General features: G+C 41.7%; 2 protein-coding genes across 2 annotated transcripts in view; both read right to left on the bottom strand.

Annotated features, from left to right (window-relative positions):
- Positions 1-756: 756 nt before the first annotated feature.
- Positions 757-11282, bottom strand: SC5D (sterol-C5-desaturase). The gene is made up of 6 exons (XM_058194378.1): positions 11143-11282; positions 9690-9796; positions 9347-9564; positions 8527-8659; positions 6707-6807; positions 757-5396 (listed from the first exon to the last, which is right to left on the bottom strand). Exons 3-6 carry the CDS (start codon positions 9554-9556, stop codon positions 4968-4970), a joined length of 873 nt encoding a protein of 290 aa, XP_058050361.1. The 5' UTR covers positions 9557-9564; positions 9690-9796; positions 11143-11282; the 3' UTR covers positions 757-4967.
- A 941-nt stretch (positions 11283-12223) lies between these two features.
- Positions 12224-20555, bottom strand: part of LOC131203776 (tubulin-specific chaperone cofactor E-like protein) — a 94833-nt gene continuing 86501 nt past the window's right edge. Inside the window, exons 21-31 of the mRNA XM_058194377.1 lie at positions 18680-19063; positions 18126-18412; positions 16545-16825; positions 16051-16161; positions 15770-15972; positions 15090-15253; positions 14225-14473; positions 13956-14118; positions 13444-13531; positions 13215-13331; positions 12224-13067 (exon numbers count right to left, since the gene is read on the bottom strand). Of these exons, the coding sequence (XP_058050360.1) occupies positions 12967-13067; positions 13215-13331; positions 13444-13531; positions 13956-14118; positions 14225-14473; positions 15090-15253; positions 15770-15972; positions 16051-16161; positions 16545-16825; positions 18126-18412; positions 18680-19063 (2148 nt within the window). The 3' untranslated portion in view covers positions 12224-12966. The remainder of the gene's footprint in view (positions 13068-13214; positions 13332-13443; positions 13532-13955; positions 14119-14224; positions 14474-15089; positions 15254-15769; positions 15973-16050; positions 16162-16544; positions 16826-18125; positions 18413-18679; positions 19064-20555) is intronic.

Below are 20555 nucleotides of genomic sequence, written 5' to 3'. Positions count from 1 at the left end.
TGTCTTTCCTTCAACTCTTCACCTTCTTCCAAGCTTCCTGCCCCTGCAACAAAAAATCCTGTGACGTAGGTTGGGTGAAAAAAAAGAGAAGGAAAATCCAGTCATCCAGTAACTTTTCATGGCTGAGAATGGAGAAGACAACCTAGCATTTAACCAGCATCTTAATTATCACACCATATACCATTTCTTCTTTACAAGCTGTTAGTCTTACATGGTTGTTGTTTTTTTACTTTACAATCCAGAAACATTATTAAATGGCTTCTCTCTCCTACAACTTTATGGCTTATAAATCCAAGCAGAGGAAATACCCTATTTTTTTTAATTATTTTGTGCCTGTCATCAAATCCTTACAGCTTGCAGAAATGCATAAATCAGGGTTCTTAAGCCCCGGTGACCAGATTCATCCCAAGATCAGCCCAAAATCAAAGTAGACACAGGAGGGCTTAGTATCTCTTCCAAAATAAACATGGATTTATTTCAAAATAGTCCTGTGCAACTTTTGCAGAATTAAGCGTTTTGCACACGATGGGGTATCCCCTTCTGGTTCCATAAACAGAAAATAATTATGATGGATTCGGCTTTAATTCCCTAAACAAGCCATGTGATTAGTTTATTCATAAAACAACTCCAAAATCGAACTCCCAAATCAAATTGTTACGACTTTTAAAACGAATTGGGAACCCACTCGTCATTTAATTTTTCTACACTTCTGGCAATAGAGTTCAATAATTTTCTCTCTCTTTTTTGTTAAATGTGTATATTTTAAGGAATGTAATGTATTAAAAAGGTAAAGGTTCCCCTCTCACATACGTGCTAATCGTTGCCGACTCTAGGGGGCGGTGCTCATCTCCGTTTCAAAGCCGAAGAGCCAGCGCTGTCCGAAGACGTCTCCGTGGTCATGTGGCCGGCATGACTCAATGACAAAGGCGCTGTTACCTTCCCACCAAAGTTGGTCCCTATTTTTTCTACTTGCATTTTTTACGTGCTTTCGAAACTGCTAGGTTGGCAGAAGCTGGGACAAGGAACGGGAGCTCACCCCGTTACACGGCAGCACTAGGGATTCGAACTGCTGAGCTGCCGACCTTTCGATCGACAAGCTCAACGTCCTAGCCCCTGAGCCACCGTGTCCCTTGTAATGTATTGGTAAACATAATAACCATCAGGTTCTGCAATGATAGTCAGAGGTCTGGAAGGAGAAATTTATGCTAAAACTCTCCCAAATTTCGGTTACAATCCATAAAGCTTCAGCTGCGCATGACAAGGCACTGTATTTTGCTAAAAAATTCCTTACAGAACATTATGCACACTCAATAATGAGAGGTATAAGTTCCTAGATCAGTGTTGCTCAATCTCAACAACTTTTAAGATGTGTGGACTTCAACTCCCAGAATTCCTAAGTCAGGGCAAGGAATTCTGGGAGCTGAAGTCCATACGGCTTAAAGCTAAGAAACACTGATCTGGAGACTTTTGTAAGTAACTTTGGCTGGAAGGTAACCACATTAATTTGATTCGCTTCCGGCTGTGGAAGCTAAGCAGAATCAGGCACGTCACTTGAATGGGAATGCCAAAGGAAATCTTAGCCTCATACACTAGGTGGAAAAAAATGAAAAATAATATCCCGAAGGCAGGCAGCTGCAATATGACGACACCAAAGAGCAGAATTTGACTTGACATGCAAACTCGGGAGAGTGGGGCTTGTTAGATGTAGCTGAGATGCTGGTTGTATGGTTATTAATGTTTTTTCCCCTTCCACTGAATCGTGTCTGATTCTTTAGGAACTGTCTGGACAAGTCCAAGAAGTTTTCTTGGCGAGGGGTTTGCCCTATTGCCTCCTTCTTAGGGTTAAGAGATAGTGACTGGCCCAAGATATCCAGTGGCTTTGTGCCAAAAGCAGGACTAGAACTCCAGTCCCTAGCTGAATGCCTTAACCCAGTGGTTCTCAACCTGTGGGTCGGGACCCCATTGGGGGTCGAATGACGATTTGCCAGGGGTCGCCTAAGACCATTGGAAATATGGGAAGTATACTTGCGAGTCGAAGAATCGCGCTCCAATGGCTGACTCCACAAGCCAGCTGCAGGCTCTTCAAATCGCTAGCCGAATTCGGCTTCAGGCGCGATGAATTAAAAAAGAGAGAAATCTTTGCTCTGATGTCTCCCTCTCAAGCCAGCTGCAATCACTCCAAATTGCTAGCCTAATCTGGCTTCAGGCGCGATAAACTTAATAGCGGGGGAGTCTCCGCTTTAATGCCTCCGTCCTCAAGGCAATCGCAAGCAGTTCAGATCGCTAGCCAATACGGCTTCAGGTGCGATAAATTCAAAACGAAAATAATTTTATGATTGGGGTCACCACATCATGGGGAATTGTATTAAAGGGGTCGCCACATCGTGGGGAATTGTATTAAAGGGGTCGCAGCACTATAAAGGTTGAGAACCATTGCCTTAACCCCTACACTAGGGGTGTCCAACCATGGCAATTTTAAGACCTGTGGACTTCAACTCCCAGAATTCCCCAGCTGTGGAGTTGAAGTCCACAGGTCTTAAAAGTTGGACACCACACCAAGCTGCCCATTTTATTAAAATCTATCCACAGAAAAAAATCATTTTAATGATTTTATCACCAGAAAACATCGGATCCAATACACTAAATAAATCTACTATACAATATACAGCTATATAGATATACCATCTTCACTTTTTATAATTTAAAAACAGTGATTTCGGGCACTTAATAACTATACTTCATAACTTTTGATCTTTTAAAAACATTAAAGAGAAGACAATTTCCACAGACTGTCTTAATTTTTTAGGGGCGAGGGGTTAAGAAATGATAGGCTATCCTACATACAGTAAAAATAAACCAATCAGATTTTTTTTTCCACATTATCTCCTGAATTATTTGCATTTATTTTTTTTATCAAAGCAACAATATTTACTCTGATAAAGGTTTGTGTTTGGAGGGGATGATTTTAGTGTTTGAAGTAATAACATGTTGAAGAGGAGAAAAGCCAAAGCAATGATTTAATAGGGGTGTTGAACTGGCGGCCAGCGGGCCAGATGCGTCACGCGCAGGCCACGCCTACCTCAGCTCCACAAAGGGTCAAAGCATCATATGTCGCCTGACAGCAATGTGACGCCGCGAGTTTGACACCTTCTTCCATCTGTTTCTGTGTTGGACTCCAACTCCCATAGTGACTAGCCAGCAGTGCTATTTAGCGCATCCAAGTAATATGTTTTTTTTTTAGAGAAGTGTCACTGAAATAAATTTAATGGTAAACGGAACCTTGTGAGCAAAGCAATAGCACGTATAAAGTACGGCTCTAAAAAAAATAGTACAATAATGGAAGATTGCAAAAGGCATCTACCTCCACAAAGGTAACTCAACTCTACAGCAGAGGTGTTTAATCTTGACAGCCAGCAGGGGGGATTCTGGGAGCTGAAGTCCATAGATCTTAAAAGTGCCAAGGTTGGATGCCCCTGATGTATAGTATGATTAAAATGATAACCTATTCCTGTTGCTAAACATCTCACCACCGAAGTTTGAAATTTACTGGTTACAAAACGAATTAGAAACGCACATAAATGCAGAGATTCCTTTGCAAAACAGAGACTTTGAAGGAGTAATAAGCTACGTTCCTGTGCTTTATTCCTGCCTTGCTTCAGATAACATCTTTTATTGGTCATGCTTAGCACGATTTATTTATTAAATTAAATTTAGCACGACAGCTCTCCTCATCTCACAGGTCATTCAATGGACGTTCAATGAAACCTTGATAATCTAGACCCCTGTTTCTCAATCTTGTCAACAGTATGCTGGCTGGGGAATTTTGGGAGTTGAAGTCCACACATCTTAAAGTTGAGAAAACTTGGTCTAAACTTTGACTGGATTTTCCATGTTCTGATGCAATTTGGTGTCATTTGGATGTTGATGCTCTGACATATGTCACATCGTTTTGTAACTGCTGTGAAGGTGTCCTCCAGAACAAGGATCACCAACCTTTCGGACCTCAGGGACCACTAAATTCATAATTTTAAATCCTGTGGACCACTAATATGATTTTTTTGAAAACATAAATAATATTTAATGCAATGTAAACATGAAAATAATTTTTCTACGGAGCACCAAAATTTTCTCACGGACCACTGGTTGGTGACCACTGCTCCAGAAATTCCTCCCACCGATTAGTCTGTTAAGACAAGACTAAAGTGCATTGTGGGGGCTCCCGCCCTCTGGAACGAGCTGCCTCCGGGGCTTCGTCAACTCCCTGACCTCCGGACCTTCCGCTGCGAGCTGAAGACGCTGTTGTTTCGATGTGCAGGACTAGCTTGAACATAGTTTTAATTTAGGGTTTTAATTAGGGTTTTAAACGGGGTTTTAAACTTTATTTAAAATTTTTAGGCCATTATTGAACAGTTAGTTATATAGTTTTTAATTTGTTTTGTATGTATTGTGTTTTTACTGGCTGTGAACCGCCCTGAGTCCTTCGGGAGAAGGGCGGTATACAAATATAATAAATAATAATAATAATAATATTGTAATATGCATTTTAGGAGCGTAATTACACAATGGAAACAAGGAAGGACTCCATTCGTTCAAACCAAGCCCAAACACTTATTTAACATACTGGTGTAACAATAGACATCCGTAACTGATTGCACAGCAACAACTTACAAGGTGTTGCTGAAAGTTGCCTTCGAACATCTGCTGAGGATGGACTTCAGAGCAGCACTGACCTCTTCCTGATTCATTCTAATGGCAACAGGGAAATTCATGGACGCTTTCTCCTGCTCAACATCCCAGAGCACCCACTGCTCTGCTGTGAATCCACATATTCATTCTGCCTTCTCATCCTGGAATGTTAGGTGCCAAATATTTCCATTTTGAAAGCGAATGGATGGAGAAAGGGTTGACTTCCGGCTACGCAGTTCATAAGGCCTAGAGGTTCCTCATCTTTCCGATGGGAAGGATTGCTATTTATTTTTCGTTTCATGGCCTCCGGGTAGTTTCTTATTCTCGTCGCCGTTCATCAGCTTTTTCAAATATGCGTGGGGCCCCTGACCTTCAAAAGACGAGGGGGTTTTGTAGGAGCCCCCGATTCTATCCCAGAGGGTGAAGTATTGGCCATAATTGTAATCGAAGTACAAGTGGTGGTCGGTGTGATGGGCAGATCCGTTGATGATGGGTTTCAGCGGATTGGGAACGCGATAGTCTCCGTCGTGAATGGAGATTGACCAGATGTTGACGAAGACATACAGACCCAAATAGGTCACTTTGTGAAGAGGAAAAAGGAACGGGTAGACATGATAAGGGATGCTCTGAAGGAAACCGTCCACGGGGTGAAAAGCATGGCTGGCAAACGGAGTCGTGACCTTCCACGTGTGATGGGGCTTGTGGAAACGCTGTGGAAGAGGGGAAAGAATTCAGATCGTTAGAAACAGATCATAACATTTTCACTTCATTTGACTGAGGTCTCCACCGGCTACAAAAATAAGCCTCGACTTATGACCACAACTAGAATTTCCACCTACTGAACAGGATGTTTGTTAAGGGAGCAGTGTTGGATTTTACCATCGTTTTTGCCATGGTTAAGCAAATCACTGCAACCCTCAGAAGGACAGGCCAGGTTCCAAGCACCTGAATTTTGAATTTATGCCACTTGGGGAATGCTGGGATAGTCCTAAATCGTAAGTCACTTTTTTTCAGTGCCACTGTAGTTTCGAACGGTCGCTAAACAAATGATAAGCCGAGGACTACCTGTTTTGGACAATCCTCAACCGATTTGTGATGTGTTCTGACCCAGCTCCCCAAACACAACAAACCCTCTGAAGTGAACTCAAAGATCCCTTTATTAGGAGTGCCGGCAGCCCCGAGAAAAAATTTCTCTTTCAATGCTGGCTAACAAGTCCTTCCGGTCAGAAGATGAATAGTTGTCTGCCACACCTATTCATATCCGCCCCCTGCCTTTTATCCCCAGAGCTAGTGAGGGGCTTCGCTAGCAGTGGTGGCTCTTCCTTTCCAAGGACTGGTCCATAGATTTCCACTGCTCTCCTCTCCTCTGCCTTCTGCACATTCGCACGTCAGGCACTGGACCCAGCTGTTCCTCCTCTTCCTCATCAGCCACCTCCAAACCTGGGGGCTGTTGACTCTCCACCTGAGGGCTGATGGATGGCCCAGGCTCTGCCTCTGTCTCTGTCTCTCTGCCAGCTTCATTCCCTCTTTCCCCTCAGAGCTCTCAGGTTGCCTTGATGCTGGCCTTGACTCCCACGCCTCCTCCTCTGATTTGGTTGCTAGAGGGGCCTGCGGCCAACAGGCCACAACATGATATATATCGTGAATTTTACCAATGTTACTCCACCTTCGCTTATAAGGACAGAATCAAGTTCAGTACAATGGAAGAAACCATTTTGGGAAACAAAATGTTCTTCAACAGATTGGCCCACATTCAAAGACTGGTCTCAGTCTGCTAAACCTGCATTTTTCAATGGGTTCAGCAGGAAAGTTGAGACAGTTCAAAGTTGCCATGGTTGAGAAACGTTGCGCTAAACCATTGGAATGTTCCCTCTAGCCAACCTAGGAATATTCATCCAGATATGAGTCCTCTGTTACTTGCTCTTGCCGATATCTATCAGCACACTGCTTCAATCATGCACCTTCCAGCTGACGTCTTCTTCTTCCAGAAACAGTCTTGCCAGGACATTACTGACCTTACCTTATATAAAAGCTTGTGGTGGAGAAACCGATGAATCCAATAAATGCACATATCCGTGAAGAACAGAAATGAAAACATGCTGAAGACCACGCCAAACCATCCTAGATAAGGAGGGAAGAAAATCAGGGACTGGCAGAATTCCAGTCGATTCAACTCATGAGAACAAAGACATTTGTCAAGTCTATTGACAACCTTTATATTTGTTATCTACTTTAGTACCCTGTTTCCCCAAAAATAAGACATCCACTGATAATAAGCCCAATCGGGCTTTTGAGCACATGTGCTGAAATAAGCCTCACCCCAAAAATAAACCCTCCCCAAAAATATTTACACGCAGAGCTGGAAATCAGATAAGACGGCAAGAGGAGTCCCATCTTGCTCCACATGCCCCCAAAATAATAAGATCTCCCCCAAAATAAGGCCAAGCACTTATTTCGGGGTTAAAAAAAATATAAGACAGGGTCTTATTTTTGGGGAAACACGGTAAATGTTAGGCATGTACCAAATCTAAGAACTGGACAATCAAAGAGCAACCCAGGGAGGAATGGGAGATTTTCAGGTGGATGGACATGGCCTGAACTTGTGGACCTATTTCTTCTTCCTTTCCCACTGGATCCTTTTTAATAGGAGGAAAATAAGCTAGATCAATGTCAGAATTTGCATAGCTGTCCTTCTGTTCTGGGAACTATCTGGAGACAAATTTTGGCAGTAAAGAGACAATGGTGGAGGACTTGGGGGTGGGGGGAAAGGAAGTTTCCTTAATGCTGCTTCCTTCTCTTGTAGATCAATGCTTCTCAAACTAGACAACTTTAAAACATGTAGGTTTCAACTTCCAGAAATCCCCAGCCAGCGTAGATTTCTGGGAGTTGAAGTCCACATGTCTTAAAGTTGTCCAATTTGAGAAACACTACTGTAGGTGGTGAGCCAAGTTGATCTACAGGGGCAAAAATTTTTTTAAAAAAAATCAGGATTTTTCTGTCTAACCTATTTGATTCAAAGGCACCAGCTTTTGTCAGTTGTCCTTTTCATGCTCTGAGGAAGTTGAGCTGCAGCTCACAAAAGCTGGTGCTTTTGAATCTAATCTGCTAATCTGTTAATTGGAAAGGGGGCTTGCCAGACACCCTCTTCTTCCTGGGAAAAGAGAGAGCAGAGCTGTGCTACGTTCTGCGTTTCTCAGGAGTCTTAAGAGAATTTTGAACAAAACATTTGAAAAGAACATGCAGCTGTCAGCTAAGCAGGCAACAGCTTGAATGGTAACACTTTTCCATTCAAAGGCATTTGCACAGATATGTGGGATGTAGAATTGGTGGATCAGTTAAAGGTTTGCTGCCAGAGTTCCCTAATTAATGATGCAAACTTCACAGGTCCGCTTCAACCATCACTTACTTATGACCCCGATTTAAACGACTAGACAGATAATTCACGGACAAATGCATATAATTAAATAAACGTAGGGATGGGCAGGCTACTAACAAATTTAATAACACTGTGTTTGTGGTTAAATCATAATTATAGATTTTCTTTCTTGCTACTTGTATTTTACATTCCAAAGCTTTTAATTTCCAATCCTAAAAGTTACCATAAAGTAGCAGACGTAATTTAAAACATCTTTCCCTAAACCAATGCGCTCCAGAAAGTAGCAGTTAAATTGTATCATACAAGTCCGCCATTTTACTTTGCATAATCGGGGCCAAGATTATATTTTGGGATCGCAAAATTTCTGGCAGAATGTAGACAGTTTTAAGTATGGAGATAAAAAGGGACAGAGAAAAGTAGCACGGAGGTCAGTTCTGGAGGGAGTGCCAAACAGGGGTGCTTACCATAGGGAGAATCCCCAATGTTGCTGTAGAGTTTGCTGTAGCCTCTGACCTCAGCAAAGAAAATAGCCACGGTGGGAATGCTGATCAGTGGCAGAGACGAGACTGTGTGCTTTATTTCCCGCTGCACTTGATTCTGAACACAAAAGCAGGCAATGGGTCAAAAGGCCTTTTAAAACCACTCGGTCCTAACCTTGGCAACTTTTTAAGAGTTGTGGACTTCAACTCACAGAATTCCCCAGTCAGCATGTCTGGTTGGGGAAGACTGGGAGTTGAAGTCCACAGGTCTTGAAAGTTGCCAAGGTTGGAAAGCCCTGGTATACTCTTCACACTCCCCACCAAAATTCTGAGAAAAGGGCTTCCCTAAAGCAATTGGATGAATCTGCAGCAGAGTTCTGCTTTATTGTTCATTATGCTACATTACCTGACAATTCTACGCATCATATGAATCATCCTCTCCAATATACCAAAATTGGGAGAGGGGAGGGAGAAAGAAGCAGTCAAAATTCCAGCTGAAAGAACTCCTCAATAAAAATGAGGGTAACTAAATCAGGAAAAAAAAAGATGAAATGTGCCCAGCCACCCAAAGCACCATCTAGATCTAGCAAGCAGAAAAAACTCCCTCCTCCACTCCCATTTCATGAGGTGTTCATTCTGCTTTATGGCACTAACATTTTCATTCACAAATTTAAGAAGAGGATTAAGCACAGCACAATTCACAACACGATAGGGTTCTGGTTCTTCTTTCAACAGGAATTCCCGTGAGTAATTGAATGACGTCAAAAGAAACAGCAACTTTGCCATGTTACTGTACCTCACTCACCTCTAAAAACTGTGGGTGCTTCTTTAACTTGTGATCAAAAAGCAGATAGTAGCTGAGAGTGGCAAACAGAAAATATAGGACAATGGCCCCCAGGTTTGTTATAACAAAGAGACTGATAATCTGCCGGAAAGCATTGTCTTCTGGCCAGGTTGCTGGATAAACATAAGGTGTCAAAATGTAACTATCTGCATAATCCAGGACAAGGTCCATTGCTGCACCTGCAGGAGTGCCAGGAAGGAAAGAGTGTTATGTCGAACACGGAGAAATACAAAAGGTTATCTTTCAATAATCTAACACAGAAGCGGGCAATTCATTTTCAAAGGGGCCATATGAAGAAGCTTACCTGTATCAATAACCTAGAGAATCCACTTCTCCTTATTAGCAGCATCCAGAAAGGGACATCAGTCACTCGTTTTCAGTTCTGAGTCACTTCGGGGATGGTCCAAACCTCTAAAAGTAAAGTGCAGCAGGAAATTCCAGGATGGCAAGTTTTGACTGTAGTTTTCTAATCTCATTTGTACAGTTGAGAAGGATGCTTTAATGCAAAGGAACTGAGCAGTGCAAGGCCTGAGAGAGAAACAGGATGGCCTGGGTCTCCTATTAGTAAATCTTTACCCTGCTTCTCCTTGCTTTAAGGATGGAAGAGAGAAAAGGGACTTTCTCATCAACACTAACACGTCTAAGTCACCACTAACCATGCCAATAGCTGCCTCTTTCAAATCAATGAAAAATCAACCTACAGCAGCAGAGGAATTTGTAGCACTTCTTTCTACCTGCATGTTTCTAAGAGCTACTGCTCTATAAATAAGAACTTCTCAAGTGAGGAAAAGGGAAAAAATGAGAGGGAGAGAGAAAAAGTGGCCAATGTAGTTTCTCAACTCTCACAGATTTCTAGACAGGTTGTGTCAGAGGAGAGAGGAAAACATCTTAATCTGCTGTAGCACCTTAAGCAATAATTAATTTATGATGGCATGCGTGTCTTCTTAATCAAGACATCTTCCCATATGTCAACATTGGGAAAATCAGTCTAAACTAAAGTAAGCTTTACCAGATGATTTAGGTAAATCACTTTTTCAAAATGGGCTGGAGAACCCTGAGGGTTGAACCTTGAACCTCCGGGAGTTGCCCAGGCTGAGCTTTGGTTAAAAAGAGAACAAGCCCTGCTGGAAAGAAGCCCATCAGGTAATATTAACAATTTAAAATAATCCTGGGCAGAAGGTGGGGGTGGGGTGTATGAACCACCTTTGAAGATCTCAAGAAGTTGTGGGTGCTTGAATACTGGAAGTTTTTAAAGAAGAGATTGGACAATCTTTTATCTGAAATGGCATTGGGTTTCCTGCCTGAGGAGGGGGTTGGACTAGAAGACCTCTAAATGTCCCTTCCAACCAGAGAGGTGGGTTTCAGTTTTCTGGAGAACTGGTAACAGATATTTTGAGTTTGGAGAACTGGTAGTAAAAAGTCAACTGAACATTCAAAAATGCATTACAAATACCATTGACTGGTGCTAATGGTTGATAAGGGTTGCTGCCAGCATGCTAGGTATCATCATCATCATCATTATTATTATTAATTTACTTTATTCATTAAACATGAAACTGAGTCAACTAAACATTCACAAATGCATCCCAGCAGCCTCAGCCATCGCCGCCCAAACTGGGGGATTCTGGGAAATGAAGTCCGGGCGCCTGAAGAGCTCAAGTTAAAAAAGATGGGCAACAGTGCAAGTCATCACACACACACACACACACACACACACACACACACCACCCGGGACCCTCCTCCGCGCTTCTCCCCACCTGGATCCCGCCGCTCCGCCACCATCCTCCGCAGCTATCCGTATACCGGCCGCGCTCCGCGATCGGCCCTCGAACGGTGGCCTCTGGCACTTGCCTTGTGGTGAGAACAGGAAGGTCCCTGCGCCAATCGTCGGGCGGCAGAGGCGGAGTTTCGGCGGCCAAAGTCGCAGGGATTGGCTGCGCGCGTCACGAGCCACCTGCCGGTCGAGAGTCGCGCGACGGCCGGCTTAGAAGCCCGGCCGTGGATTGGACGGCGCGACCATCGGCGTGAAGCGAGCCTATCAGGAATGCGGGGGCGGTTTCAGAGGTGGGGGGAGCGTGGAGTGACGGGCATCGTCGTGGTTGTTAGTTTACCACAGCGGCGGCGAGGTTAATTTATTTACCTCAGAAAAGAGAGGGTGGATTTATTTACCTCAGAAAAGAGTGGATGGATTTATTTACCTCAGAAAAGAGAGGGAGGCCGCCTGTCCCCAGGCCGATACCGGTGGGACGGGATAGGTATTCCCCAGCCCACCCCCGTGAACTGGTTCCTCCATTCAGTCGGCTAAGGGGATGCTCTCTGAGGTAAAAGGGGAGTAGAGGGAGCCGTCTCGGGCTCCTGGAGGTGAGAAGAAAACGAAGAGAAAGAAGGGACGCCTCCTCCAATATCTTTGCGTTTTTGGTGATACAAAGTTCTCAAGTTTCACCTTCATTGCACTCGTTTTGGTATTGATAGGACTTGGCGAGATCTTTGCTGATTATCATCATCTTTTAACAACCCCATAATACCTTGCAGGGTGGAGTCTAGGCAACTGATTGGAGCTAGCAGAATTTTTTAATGGCCGGATGCCTTTCCTGTTGCCAATGTGGAGTTTTTGTTTGCTGAACCCTTCTGGAAACCCACCAAAGGGAAACCTACCAAAGAGCAACCCCGTTTTTTTTTTCTGGAAAGCAAAGGATGCTTATTAAACCCCAATCAACAAGTTTTCCAAATCTTTACAGCAGAGAATATTTTAAAAAAAATTTTTTTTGACCGGCATGTCAAGAAAAAACATGCCTAGCTGTACTACAAGCATTTCCCCCAAGTCCCAAATATAAGCAAAGACTGAAGCATGACTGCTAAGAAACAGGATCTTGTTCCCTGTGTTTAATTATTTTAAAATTACTCTAGCAAACATCTAGATGAAAAGCTAAATTCAAAGAGTAAATATTTGTTCATACAAAAAAAAAAAACCCACAAGAATGGCTATGATGTAATTGTAACATTTCAGGGCACATCAAAGTTTTTCTCCACCTGTTGAATTTTTTTAGTTTTCTAAAGGGAATGCTGGTTATCAACTGTTGGATGGGCAGAATTCATTAAAATCAAAATAAAAGAAACAGCTCTAGGGTGATTTAAACTCGGCAATGAATGGCTTAAGAAGCAGACTTCAGGATGTCAAATCCAGGACACCCAAGAGCTACTGTTGCCTCTTACTTTCGCTCCCCATCACAAGTTCAGAAAGTAGCCAAACTGCCCAGATATTTCCTGCAAAATTTAATAATTCAGATTATACAGAGATTTCTGTAAATATGAAGACAAAAATCTCAGAAGAGGAAGACATACAATGAACTATTGGATATTCAACTTTCAGATCTCCTGATAATTTAGAAGAATGTGATGCCCTGTTAACATTTTTACAACTTTGTTAATACCATTTAAAGAGGCCAATAACGTCAGTGCTGTAACAGATAAAAATCTGTCATTATAAATGGTGTTGGACAGTCAAGTTGGATTGCAGGTTCAGAGTTGTATGTGTTTATAGGGACCTAGGAGGTTATAGGAAATTCCAATATTTTGATAAACTATGTGGCTGGGCTGGACTGAGAAAAATTACACCATAAGAACAACTGGCTGACAAGGAGCAGAAACAGCCTGGCTTGAGTCTCAGTTGAAGAGCTGGTTGCTGCAAAGAAAAGTAGAAGAGACAATGAATAGTCAAGCTGCATGTTTTAAAATAATATAAACTTCAGTCAGAAACATGCTGTTTCTTTTGTCTATATATAAACGCCTAAGGGAATTTCTATCAGTCCTTGAAAACGGGTTCATTCACCTCGACAGCTCTTGCCATCTTTTTGCAATGTTCCAGTTACACAGCTGCAGAGTGGTCCGTCCACCTGGCTTGTACATATCTGTTCACAGCCTCCATTGTCTTCACACCAGTCTAGGTCTAAAAGGCACAAGTCAAAGTAAAAAAATAAAGAAACCTGTTTAATCATGTATCCATGCAGTAAAATGGATCCAGATTTCTGAATGAAAACTTGGAGAAACATCACACGTACGTTTTCTTCTGATTGGTCCCACAGAAATGATTTGCTCATTGAGATCTTTGGAATAATCATTTGCCCTCCGGGTATTCTGTGGACAATTCTGATCAAGCCAAAAAGAAAAATAGAAATGCTTCTTTGGTACACAACTTACTTCTGTTCGCTTGAAAGCATATTTGCATGATCTGTCAATAGCAATTTTTAAGAATAGGCAGAACCAGGGATCATAAGAGCCAAAGGTATAAGGGATAAAGTAGTTACCTTAATCATATGCAAGGTTAAAATATCAATTTTTCCCCTGTCTTAAAATGCACCAGAGTGCAAACATTGAACCTGAGCTACAAAGCAGAAGTTGCCAGTCCCTGTCATTAAAGTTGTATCTGAAGTACATGCATTTTAGATTATACTGTCCTTCAAAAATCAACTTTTTGATGAACTCTGAGACAGATTTTCTTTTTTTTCTTTTTTTGAGGAGAGCCTTAAATAGCACATTGATGTGAACTGCACCTGAGATTTGCACCACTTACTATTTTACATGAGTATCTTTCTGAATCACAAAGTGAGACTGCACAGTGCAAATGAACCTCATCATAATCTCCAATGAATTTGAAAACAGTAACATGAAAACGGCAGGTGAGGGAGACCCCATTCTCTTCAATTCCAATAGTATTATCCTTGATGTTCTGACAACTGCAAGAAAGAGGAATGCACTGATTACTTCCAGCAGAACACCCAAGAACTGACTAGCTTTTCTTCTGGAATTTCAAACACTGGGTATTGAAAAAGCATAGCTCACCCTTCTTCAATGATGAAGTATCTGAGCTTGTCATTGCTGTCTCGTGAAGGTGTTGCATAACATTTGTTCAGTGTGAGGATGAGGTGAGTGGAATCTGCCCCCAGCACAAAAACACCAACATACAATACATCACGGGTAGTTAACACAACTTCTCCTTGCCTGTAGGGATGCTTATAGGATGAATTTTTATATAGGGCCATTTTGGTAGTGAAACTGCCTTCCTTTGTAGGTACAGTCAGATTTATGACACTAAAAAGAGAGAACAAGATGGAGAGAAAATTACTGTTACATCAAACAACAACAAAAAAACATTGGGACAAATCTGCTATTGGAGAATTTAAAACTTCAGATTTTTATGGTTGTTATTTATTGATTCATTTAAATTTATTTCCATCTTTTTACTTCATTTACACTATATTACCAGAGTTAACCATTACCACACTTAATAAAATATTAACTATATAATTGGCATCCAATTAAATCATTTCCAAAAATTACAAAGCTAATGCTTAGAAATAATTTATTTTGGTTCTCACCATTTTGTTAAAGAGGAGAACAGACAAAATCAGATGCTATGATTTGAGAGTAAGGGAAAATGTTTTTTTTTTTTAAAGAACTGGATCAAACTCAAAAAATAAAAGTTCTTCATTCTTCCAGGAAATAAATAAAGCAGGGGCTTCAGCAATTGGTTCTTTTTCAAAAAAAAAAATCCCTGATGTTTACATTTCATCAGAACTGTGGACTTCAACTCCCAGAATCTCAGCCAACTGCACACCTCCAAATAAAATCCATGAGATAATGGAATCCCTTCATCCAATTCTTTATTTCTTCAGAATGCCCAAAGAGTCAACACTGTTTTTCTTACCTGAGCATTGGTCTCACAACAGAATCCAAAGAAATTTTAATGTCAAGCTCATATGCACAGGAAAATTCAACATTGATGGTCCTGTCTCTAGTAATAATATTTCCAGTGTTGTTTGCAGTTTCAATCCAGACTGTGTTTTTATACATAATATGGGTGCTGTTAGACTACAGTATGAAAGAGAGAAAATGCACATGCTTAAGAAAACAACCTGCCTAATGATATAGTTATTTCTTTAGATTCTCGATTGTCCTTGCTTATAGTCTCAAATTTATGCTGCAAACTTCATTTTTTAATCTGATCAAATGAAATTGAGATGACCTGCTAAGAAAAGATCTCTAATCCAGAGGGAACTATTTAACGGCCAATTATTTCATGTCTTCTATGAACTAAGAAGAAAGGGGAGTCAGACATGTAAACATCCATACCCAAGAAATAGAGGGCTAATGGCAAGTCTCAAATTTGCCAATGATGGTGTTTTGGCGTTGTAAGTTTCTATTCATGTTGCTCACTTCATCATAGAGGAAACATTGCAAAAAATTAAATGTTTATGATGATGTTCTGACAGCAGTGATGAAAACCACTTCCATCATAAGATGCAAATGAAACTAATCCAGAAGCTTTGATAAAAATCCAAGTGCCACAAGGGGGAAATAAACCCATAGTTCCTCAATCATTCTGACCTGCACAATGTTTCCACAATTGCCCTTGGTGTTGTTGATCTGGAAGGAGATGAAATCTTCGCCTTCAATGCCCGGACAACGGCGATCATTGATGCGGACACCTTCCCTTTCAAAGCCCAGTTGGAACAGCTTGCACTTTGAAATGGACACCTCCATTAGGGCAGCTTTACAGGTCACCTCAGCATCTAGAATATCATGTGTGTCTGTGAGAAGAAGGAAGAGGGTTACCACAGAAACCTCATAGGACATTTCTCATTGGGATCTGCTTGTAGGGCACTCACTGTTTCCATAGGCAGGAGGTTCAATGCAGCCGCACAGTTCTCCATTGTTGTCCACATCACAAGTTCTGTTGGGACAGTCTGCTCCCATGCAGGGATCTTCAACCACTCCTGCTAAAAAAAGTTAAAAAGGTGGGGGTGGGAAACAGACAAGGGTAACTGATTTATTTTATGTTTCTTTTTTTCAGAGGAAATTTCCATGAAAGATAGAATGCAAAGTCAAAGCAGAAAAAATAATCAACCTGTACTGAAATATTCCCTACCATGTCTTCAAAGGCTTCTTCCCCTGAAAAAATATTTTTCGTGTCTCTCCAGTGGGGGAAATCTTTATTATGCTAGCAATCAAGGAAGCATTCATGGTGAAAACCATGGCAAGGGGAAGACTATCCCACACCAAATATGCCCATATTTATATTCTTTTACTCTCTGTTGAAGGGAATGCAATGAAAAAATTGTCTAAAAGAAGGACTGAACTATACTAAGACAAGCTTGCTTACAGCAATTTTCCTTTTCAATCCACTCTGTACTGAGGATCCCAAAGGAGCGACAGGCCTCCCCATATGCTGCTAAGGAGCCACAGAGCTGATACTTCTTCTGATTGTAGCAGCCATCAAGAAAACATGATTCATAAAAAGGCAATGGGTCCAACAGTCCATAACAAGGCTGGAAGAAACCTTTCATATCAGTGAGCCTGAGGCAGTAGCTGTCACTCTGCAGGATTTGGATTTGAACGTTGTCACAAGCAGCAGCATATTGTGAATACTGGAGCTCATTGCAGCTGGAATCATAAACACAAAAATTACAGAACCAGAAGGAAATAACAATAATGTTTGTAGAACCATTATTTTTAACTTAGCATGTGGTTTATACTCTGCCAATGAAATAATATGTGGGAATAATTTTAAGAGATAGGGAAGAACCATATTGCCAGGGCTATGACTGGGTAAGAGGCAATTTAGCCCTCAATTGGAATGTGGATGTAGCAGATGTCTCAGAAGGAACCCTATCTGGACTACCTCATGAGGCTGACATCACTCTTACAAGTCTGAAACCACATTTCTCCCCTAATGTGTTTACAGCCAAGAAACTAGGGACTGTTTATTCTCTTTCCTGCTGAGGGCTAAGCTGCCTCTTATCTGTTGGTTGTGCTGGCTGTTCTTCCCCATCTCCCAAGCTCATTCCAAATACCATTACAGCTGTCTTTGGTTTATTCACTAAACTATTGTTAAAGTCAGCGTTATGACAGTGTCATGATTTTATATGTTCTTACCATAAATGGTGACACAATGTGGTTAGACTCTACCTTGGACCATCCCTCTGGTAAGCAATTATTTCCAGTACCAGTATGTTTTCATTCATTCCTATTGGCCTCTCAACATAAAGGACAACAAAGGTTTTGATTGAAGATGACACATGGCCAGCTTTGAGTTACTCTGATGATGTGGGTCAGCTGCTTAAACTCTAACCCTTTCCTAAATGTATGGGTTTTCAGTTCCTGTCTTTCAATTAACAGCTGTCCAAAAATCAGCTCTTCAGTCAAAGAAGTGCCTTTTCAGGTCACTGAGCATCATAACTATTTGACACATCCTTCCTAGCCTTTGAAAGCAGAAATAAAACCTAAACAATTTATGGAAAAGGAACTAGTAATTGGATTCTCCACATTCTTCTAGTTATTGCAAGAGGCCTGGATTCTGCTCCTTCTTTCCCGTAGAGTTGGCAGAGTGAGATAGGAGTACCAATTTAACTGAGTCTTTCAGTGCCCATCTAAAACTATAATAGAAGCTGGCAAAATTGTTTGCTGGTAAAATTAGCTGGTGAAATGCCATAAAGAAGATACTCCGGTCACCAACAACTTTTTCCAGCAATTCTTCACACAGATGTCTCCACCCAACTTCCCAAATGGGCCCATGCAAAGTATAATTGATGTCTTCGTTCTCGATGCAGTGATTAGTTAAAAGCACATCATAAACTTTTAAATGTGGTCCCTTACAGCCCACAGATGGGACAATATGTGGCTGATGCAGTTGGCAAAATGAATGAGTTCGTCTGGACATCACTCACTTGGCCCCGTCCGTTACCTCTTCTGCATGCCATTGGTTTTCCAGCTCTGGGCCAGGAACACGCTGCTGACGACTGGCTTCCCTCGCAGGGTGACATAATCATCAGTGTGATCTCCATTAAAATTTCCACAAAGCCCACAAACTTTGTTTTGCAAGCGTTCACTAATGGCAATTTTGATGATGTTGAACCCATTGTAGTGGATCTGGATATCTGGGCTTGTGTCTATGACCAGGAAACCTTCCAGGCTGTAGATTTTGGTTGACAAACCAGTCACAAAAGGAATGCTCACTGATGTCCCATTCACCTAATTGTGGACATAAGAATACTTTAGTCTGTAAGATGCCCATCCTCCCCCTTTTTAAGCACAGTAGATTCCCTTCTAAAGCCAAATTTGGAAGTCTGGCTTTGGGTCATGCATAACCCAAACTTCCTCCTGTAGCCTGTTCTGCTTTCTTTGCTGGCATCTCAAACATAGGCAAAATTGGAAGGCTACTGACCAGCTTCAGCCCACCCACCTCGCACAGGTGGCTGCGCCCCAGTCCCAAAGTTTCTTAATGACTCAGCGTTGTACCTTAATTGTATTTCGATCGCTGATAAGAATCTGCTCCTCATTAATATAAAAGTAAACTGGTGAAATTACAGTCAAGTTGGGATAAGTCCACTTATCAAAATTGATGATGAGCTGGAAGGAGATGTCGGGGAGCTTTTGGCAGATAGTGGAGAGGACGAAGGCACAGTTGGCAGGGAAGCGGAGGAAGGCACCGTCAAATGTGCGGAAGACCCCTCCTCCCGCAGCAATGCAGTAGGAGCTCTTCATGCTGAAGCAACCCCGGACTCCATTCTGGAGGGCGCACTCCTCATCGGATTTACACTGCCGTGGGTCACACTGGATCAGGTTTCGTCGAAAGCAACGGCAACGGCGGGTGCAGTCGCTGTTCCAGAAAAGCTGCTTGGGCTGCACAAAAGTTGGGGGGGAGGCAGAGACAGGATGCAAACAGTTCTTCCAAGGGTTGAAAGCAACACCTCTAAAACCCCACCAAACACCCTGGAGAATGGAACAAGGATCCAAAGCCCATCTCTGTGGCTCCTGCCCTGTTCTTCCATGATAAATATGTCATATATTTACCAAGAAGTGGTCTTGAGGGCCATGTCAGCAGACCTAAGGCATTTACTTCCCAAGTTGTCCTCGTGGCTCAGCCATTTCTGTGCCTCTTTGCTGGGCTTGACCTACAGTGACTTTACCTGTCCATGGCATTCTGTGTTTGTTTCACTGCAATTTCATTTATTTTATTTTTCCTCTTGCTCCAATGGAGCACTTATTCCAATTTTTTTGCCTTGTCCAACAATAACATATTTGCTTATAGCTGGATAGTCTGGTTTATTTAATGATTGAGATTTCTTGGTTTTTTTTATTTGAAGAGAAAGCAGCATTCATGCATGCAAACCTACACGGGCACACTTTCTGTGCAGAGAACATTATATTTTAATTCTACTGCCAAGTGTCTGCTGCTGATTTGCAGGACCGGTATGAGATAAATGTTCGTTCCGTTGTGCTGCTGTTTCAATATACAGTTCTTCCTGACCCCACTTAAAGCTTTTTTAGTTAGTTAATATAACATGATATATGCAATTCATATACACAAGGAACAATCTCCAACCACAATGAACTAAGTAGAGTTTTTTCTTTTAAGAACCCGACAGTAGTCTTAACTACCAAATCTTTTTGCAATTCATCAAGTTAGCTGCACAGTGGGGCCGTGCAGGAACCAGCTGGCTCCTCAAAAATTTTATTTTTCACCAGGAGAGGGAGGCTGTGTAGAGCATTTCTTAGTGGATAGCCTAACTTGCTCTCTTGTCAGAAGCTCTAGGCACTTGGCAAATGAAAATCTCTGGGGTTTAGGTCAATATAATTCAAACAAAATCTTAAAATGTCTTTTTTCTATAGGGCAACAGATGTATAATAATACTGGATTTTCAAGATAATAGCCCATTTCAATTCCCTATTCAGATACATTCAAACATTCTGTTTTTCATTTGGTGACAAGCAGCAAACCGATCTAGAAACAGGTCGGATGAAACATGCTCAGCGTATCATCTCATTTCTGATAGGCAGTTGTGTGTTCAGCTGCATCACCAGAGAGAGATTTGGAAAGATGTGAGAGAAAAGCTTAGAGCCTTAATTTTATACATTTTTTCTTTTCTTCATCCACATTTTGGCTGCTGCAACGCGAAAACTTATTTCTGAATTTTTAGCATGCTATAGTTGTAACCCACTCTGTGGCCCTGAACGGTAAGATTAAAAAAAGTTTGAAATCCTAGGACAATCTGTGCTTTAATGCAACCATAAATCACAGCTTACTACAAAATAATGTTTGAGATCAACCTACTAAAAGCAACATTTCTCTTGTTTTAAAATGCATATTCTGGCTTAGAGACTTAATTAATTC

Source organism: Ahaetulla prasina, chromosome 9 (genome assembly GCF_028640845.1).
Source record: "Ahaetulla prasina isolate Xishuangbanna chromosome 9, ASM2864084v1, whole genome shotgun sequence".
NCBI lineage: Eukaryota > Metazoa > Chordata > Lepidosauria > Squamata > Colubridae > Ahaetulla > Ahaetulla prasina.
This window is presented reverse-complemented; position numbering and strand designations above follow the sequence as displayed.

Coding starts and splice junctions, on each gene's coding strand:
- SC5D (XM_058194378.1), bottom strand. CDS start 9,556: ATGGACCTTGTCCTGGATTATGCAGATAGTTACATTTTGACACCTTAT. Junction 6,808..8,526: donor CATTGGGGATTCTCCCTATG/GTAAGCACCCCT, acceptor CTCCTTATCTAG/GATGGTTTGGCGTGGTCTTC. Junction 5,397..6,706: donor ACCACAAGCTTTTATATAAG/GTAAGGTCAGTA, acceptor CCTCTTCCACAG/CGTTTCCACAAGCCCCATCA.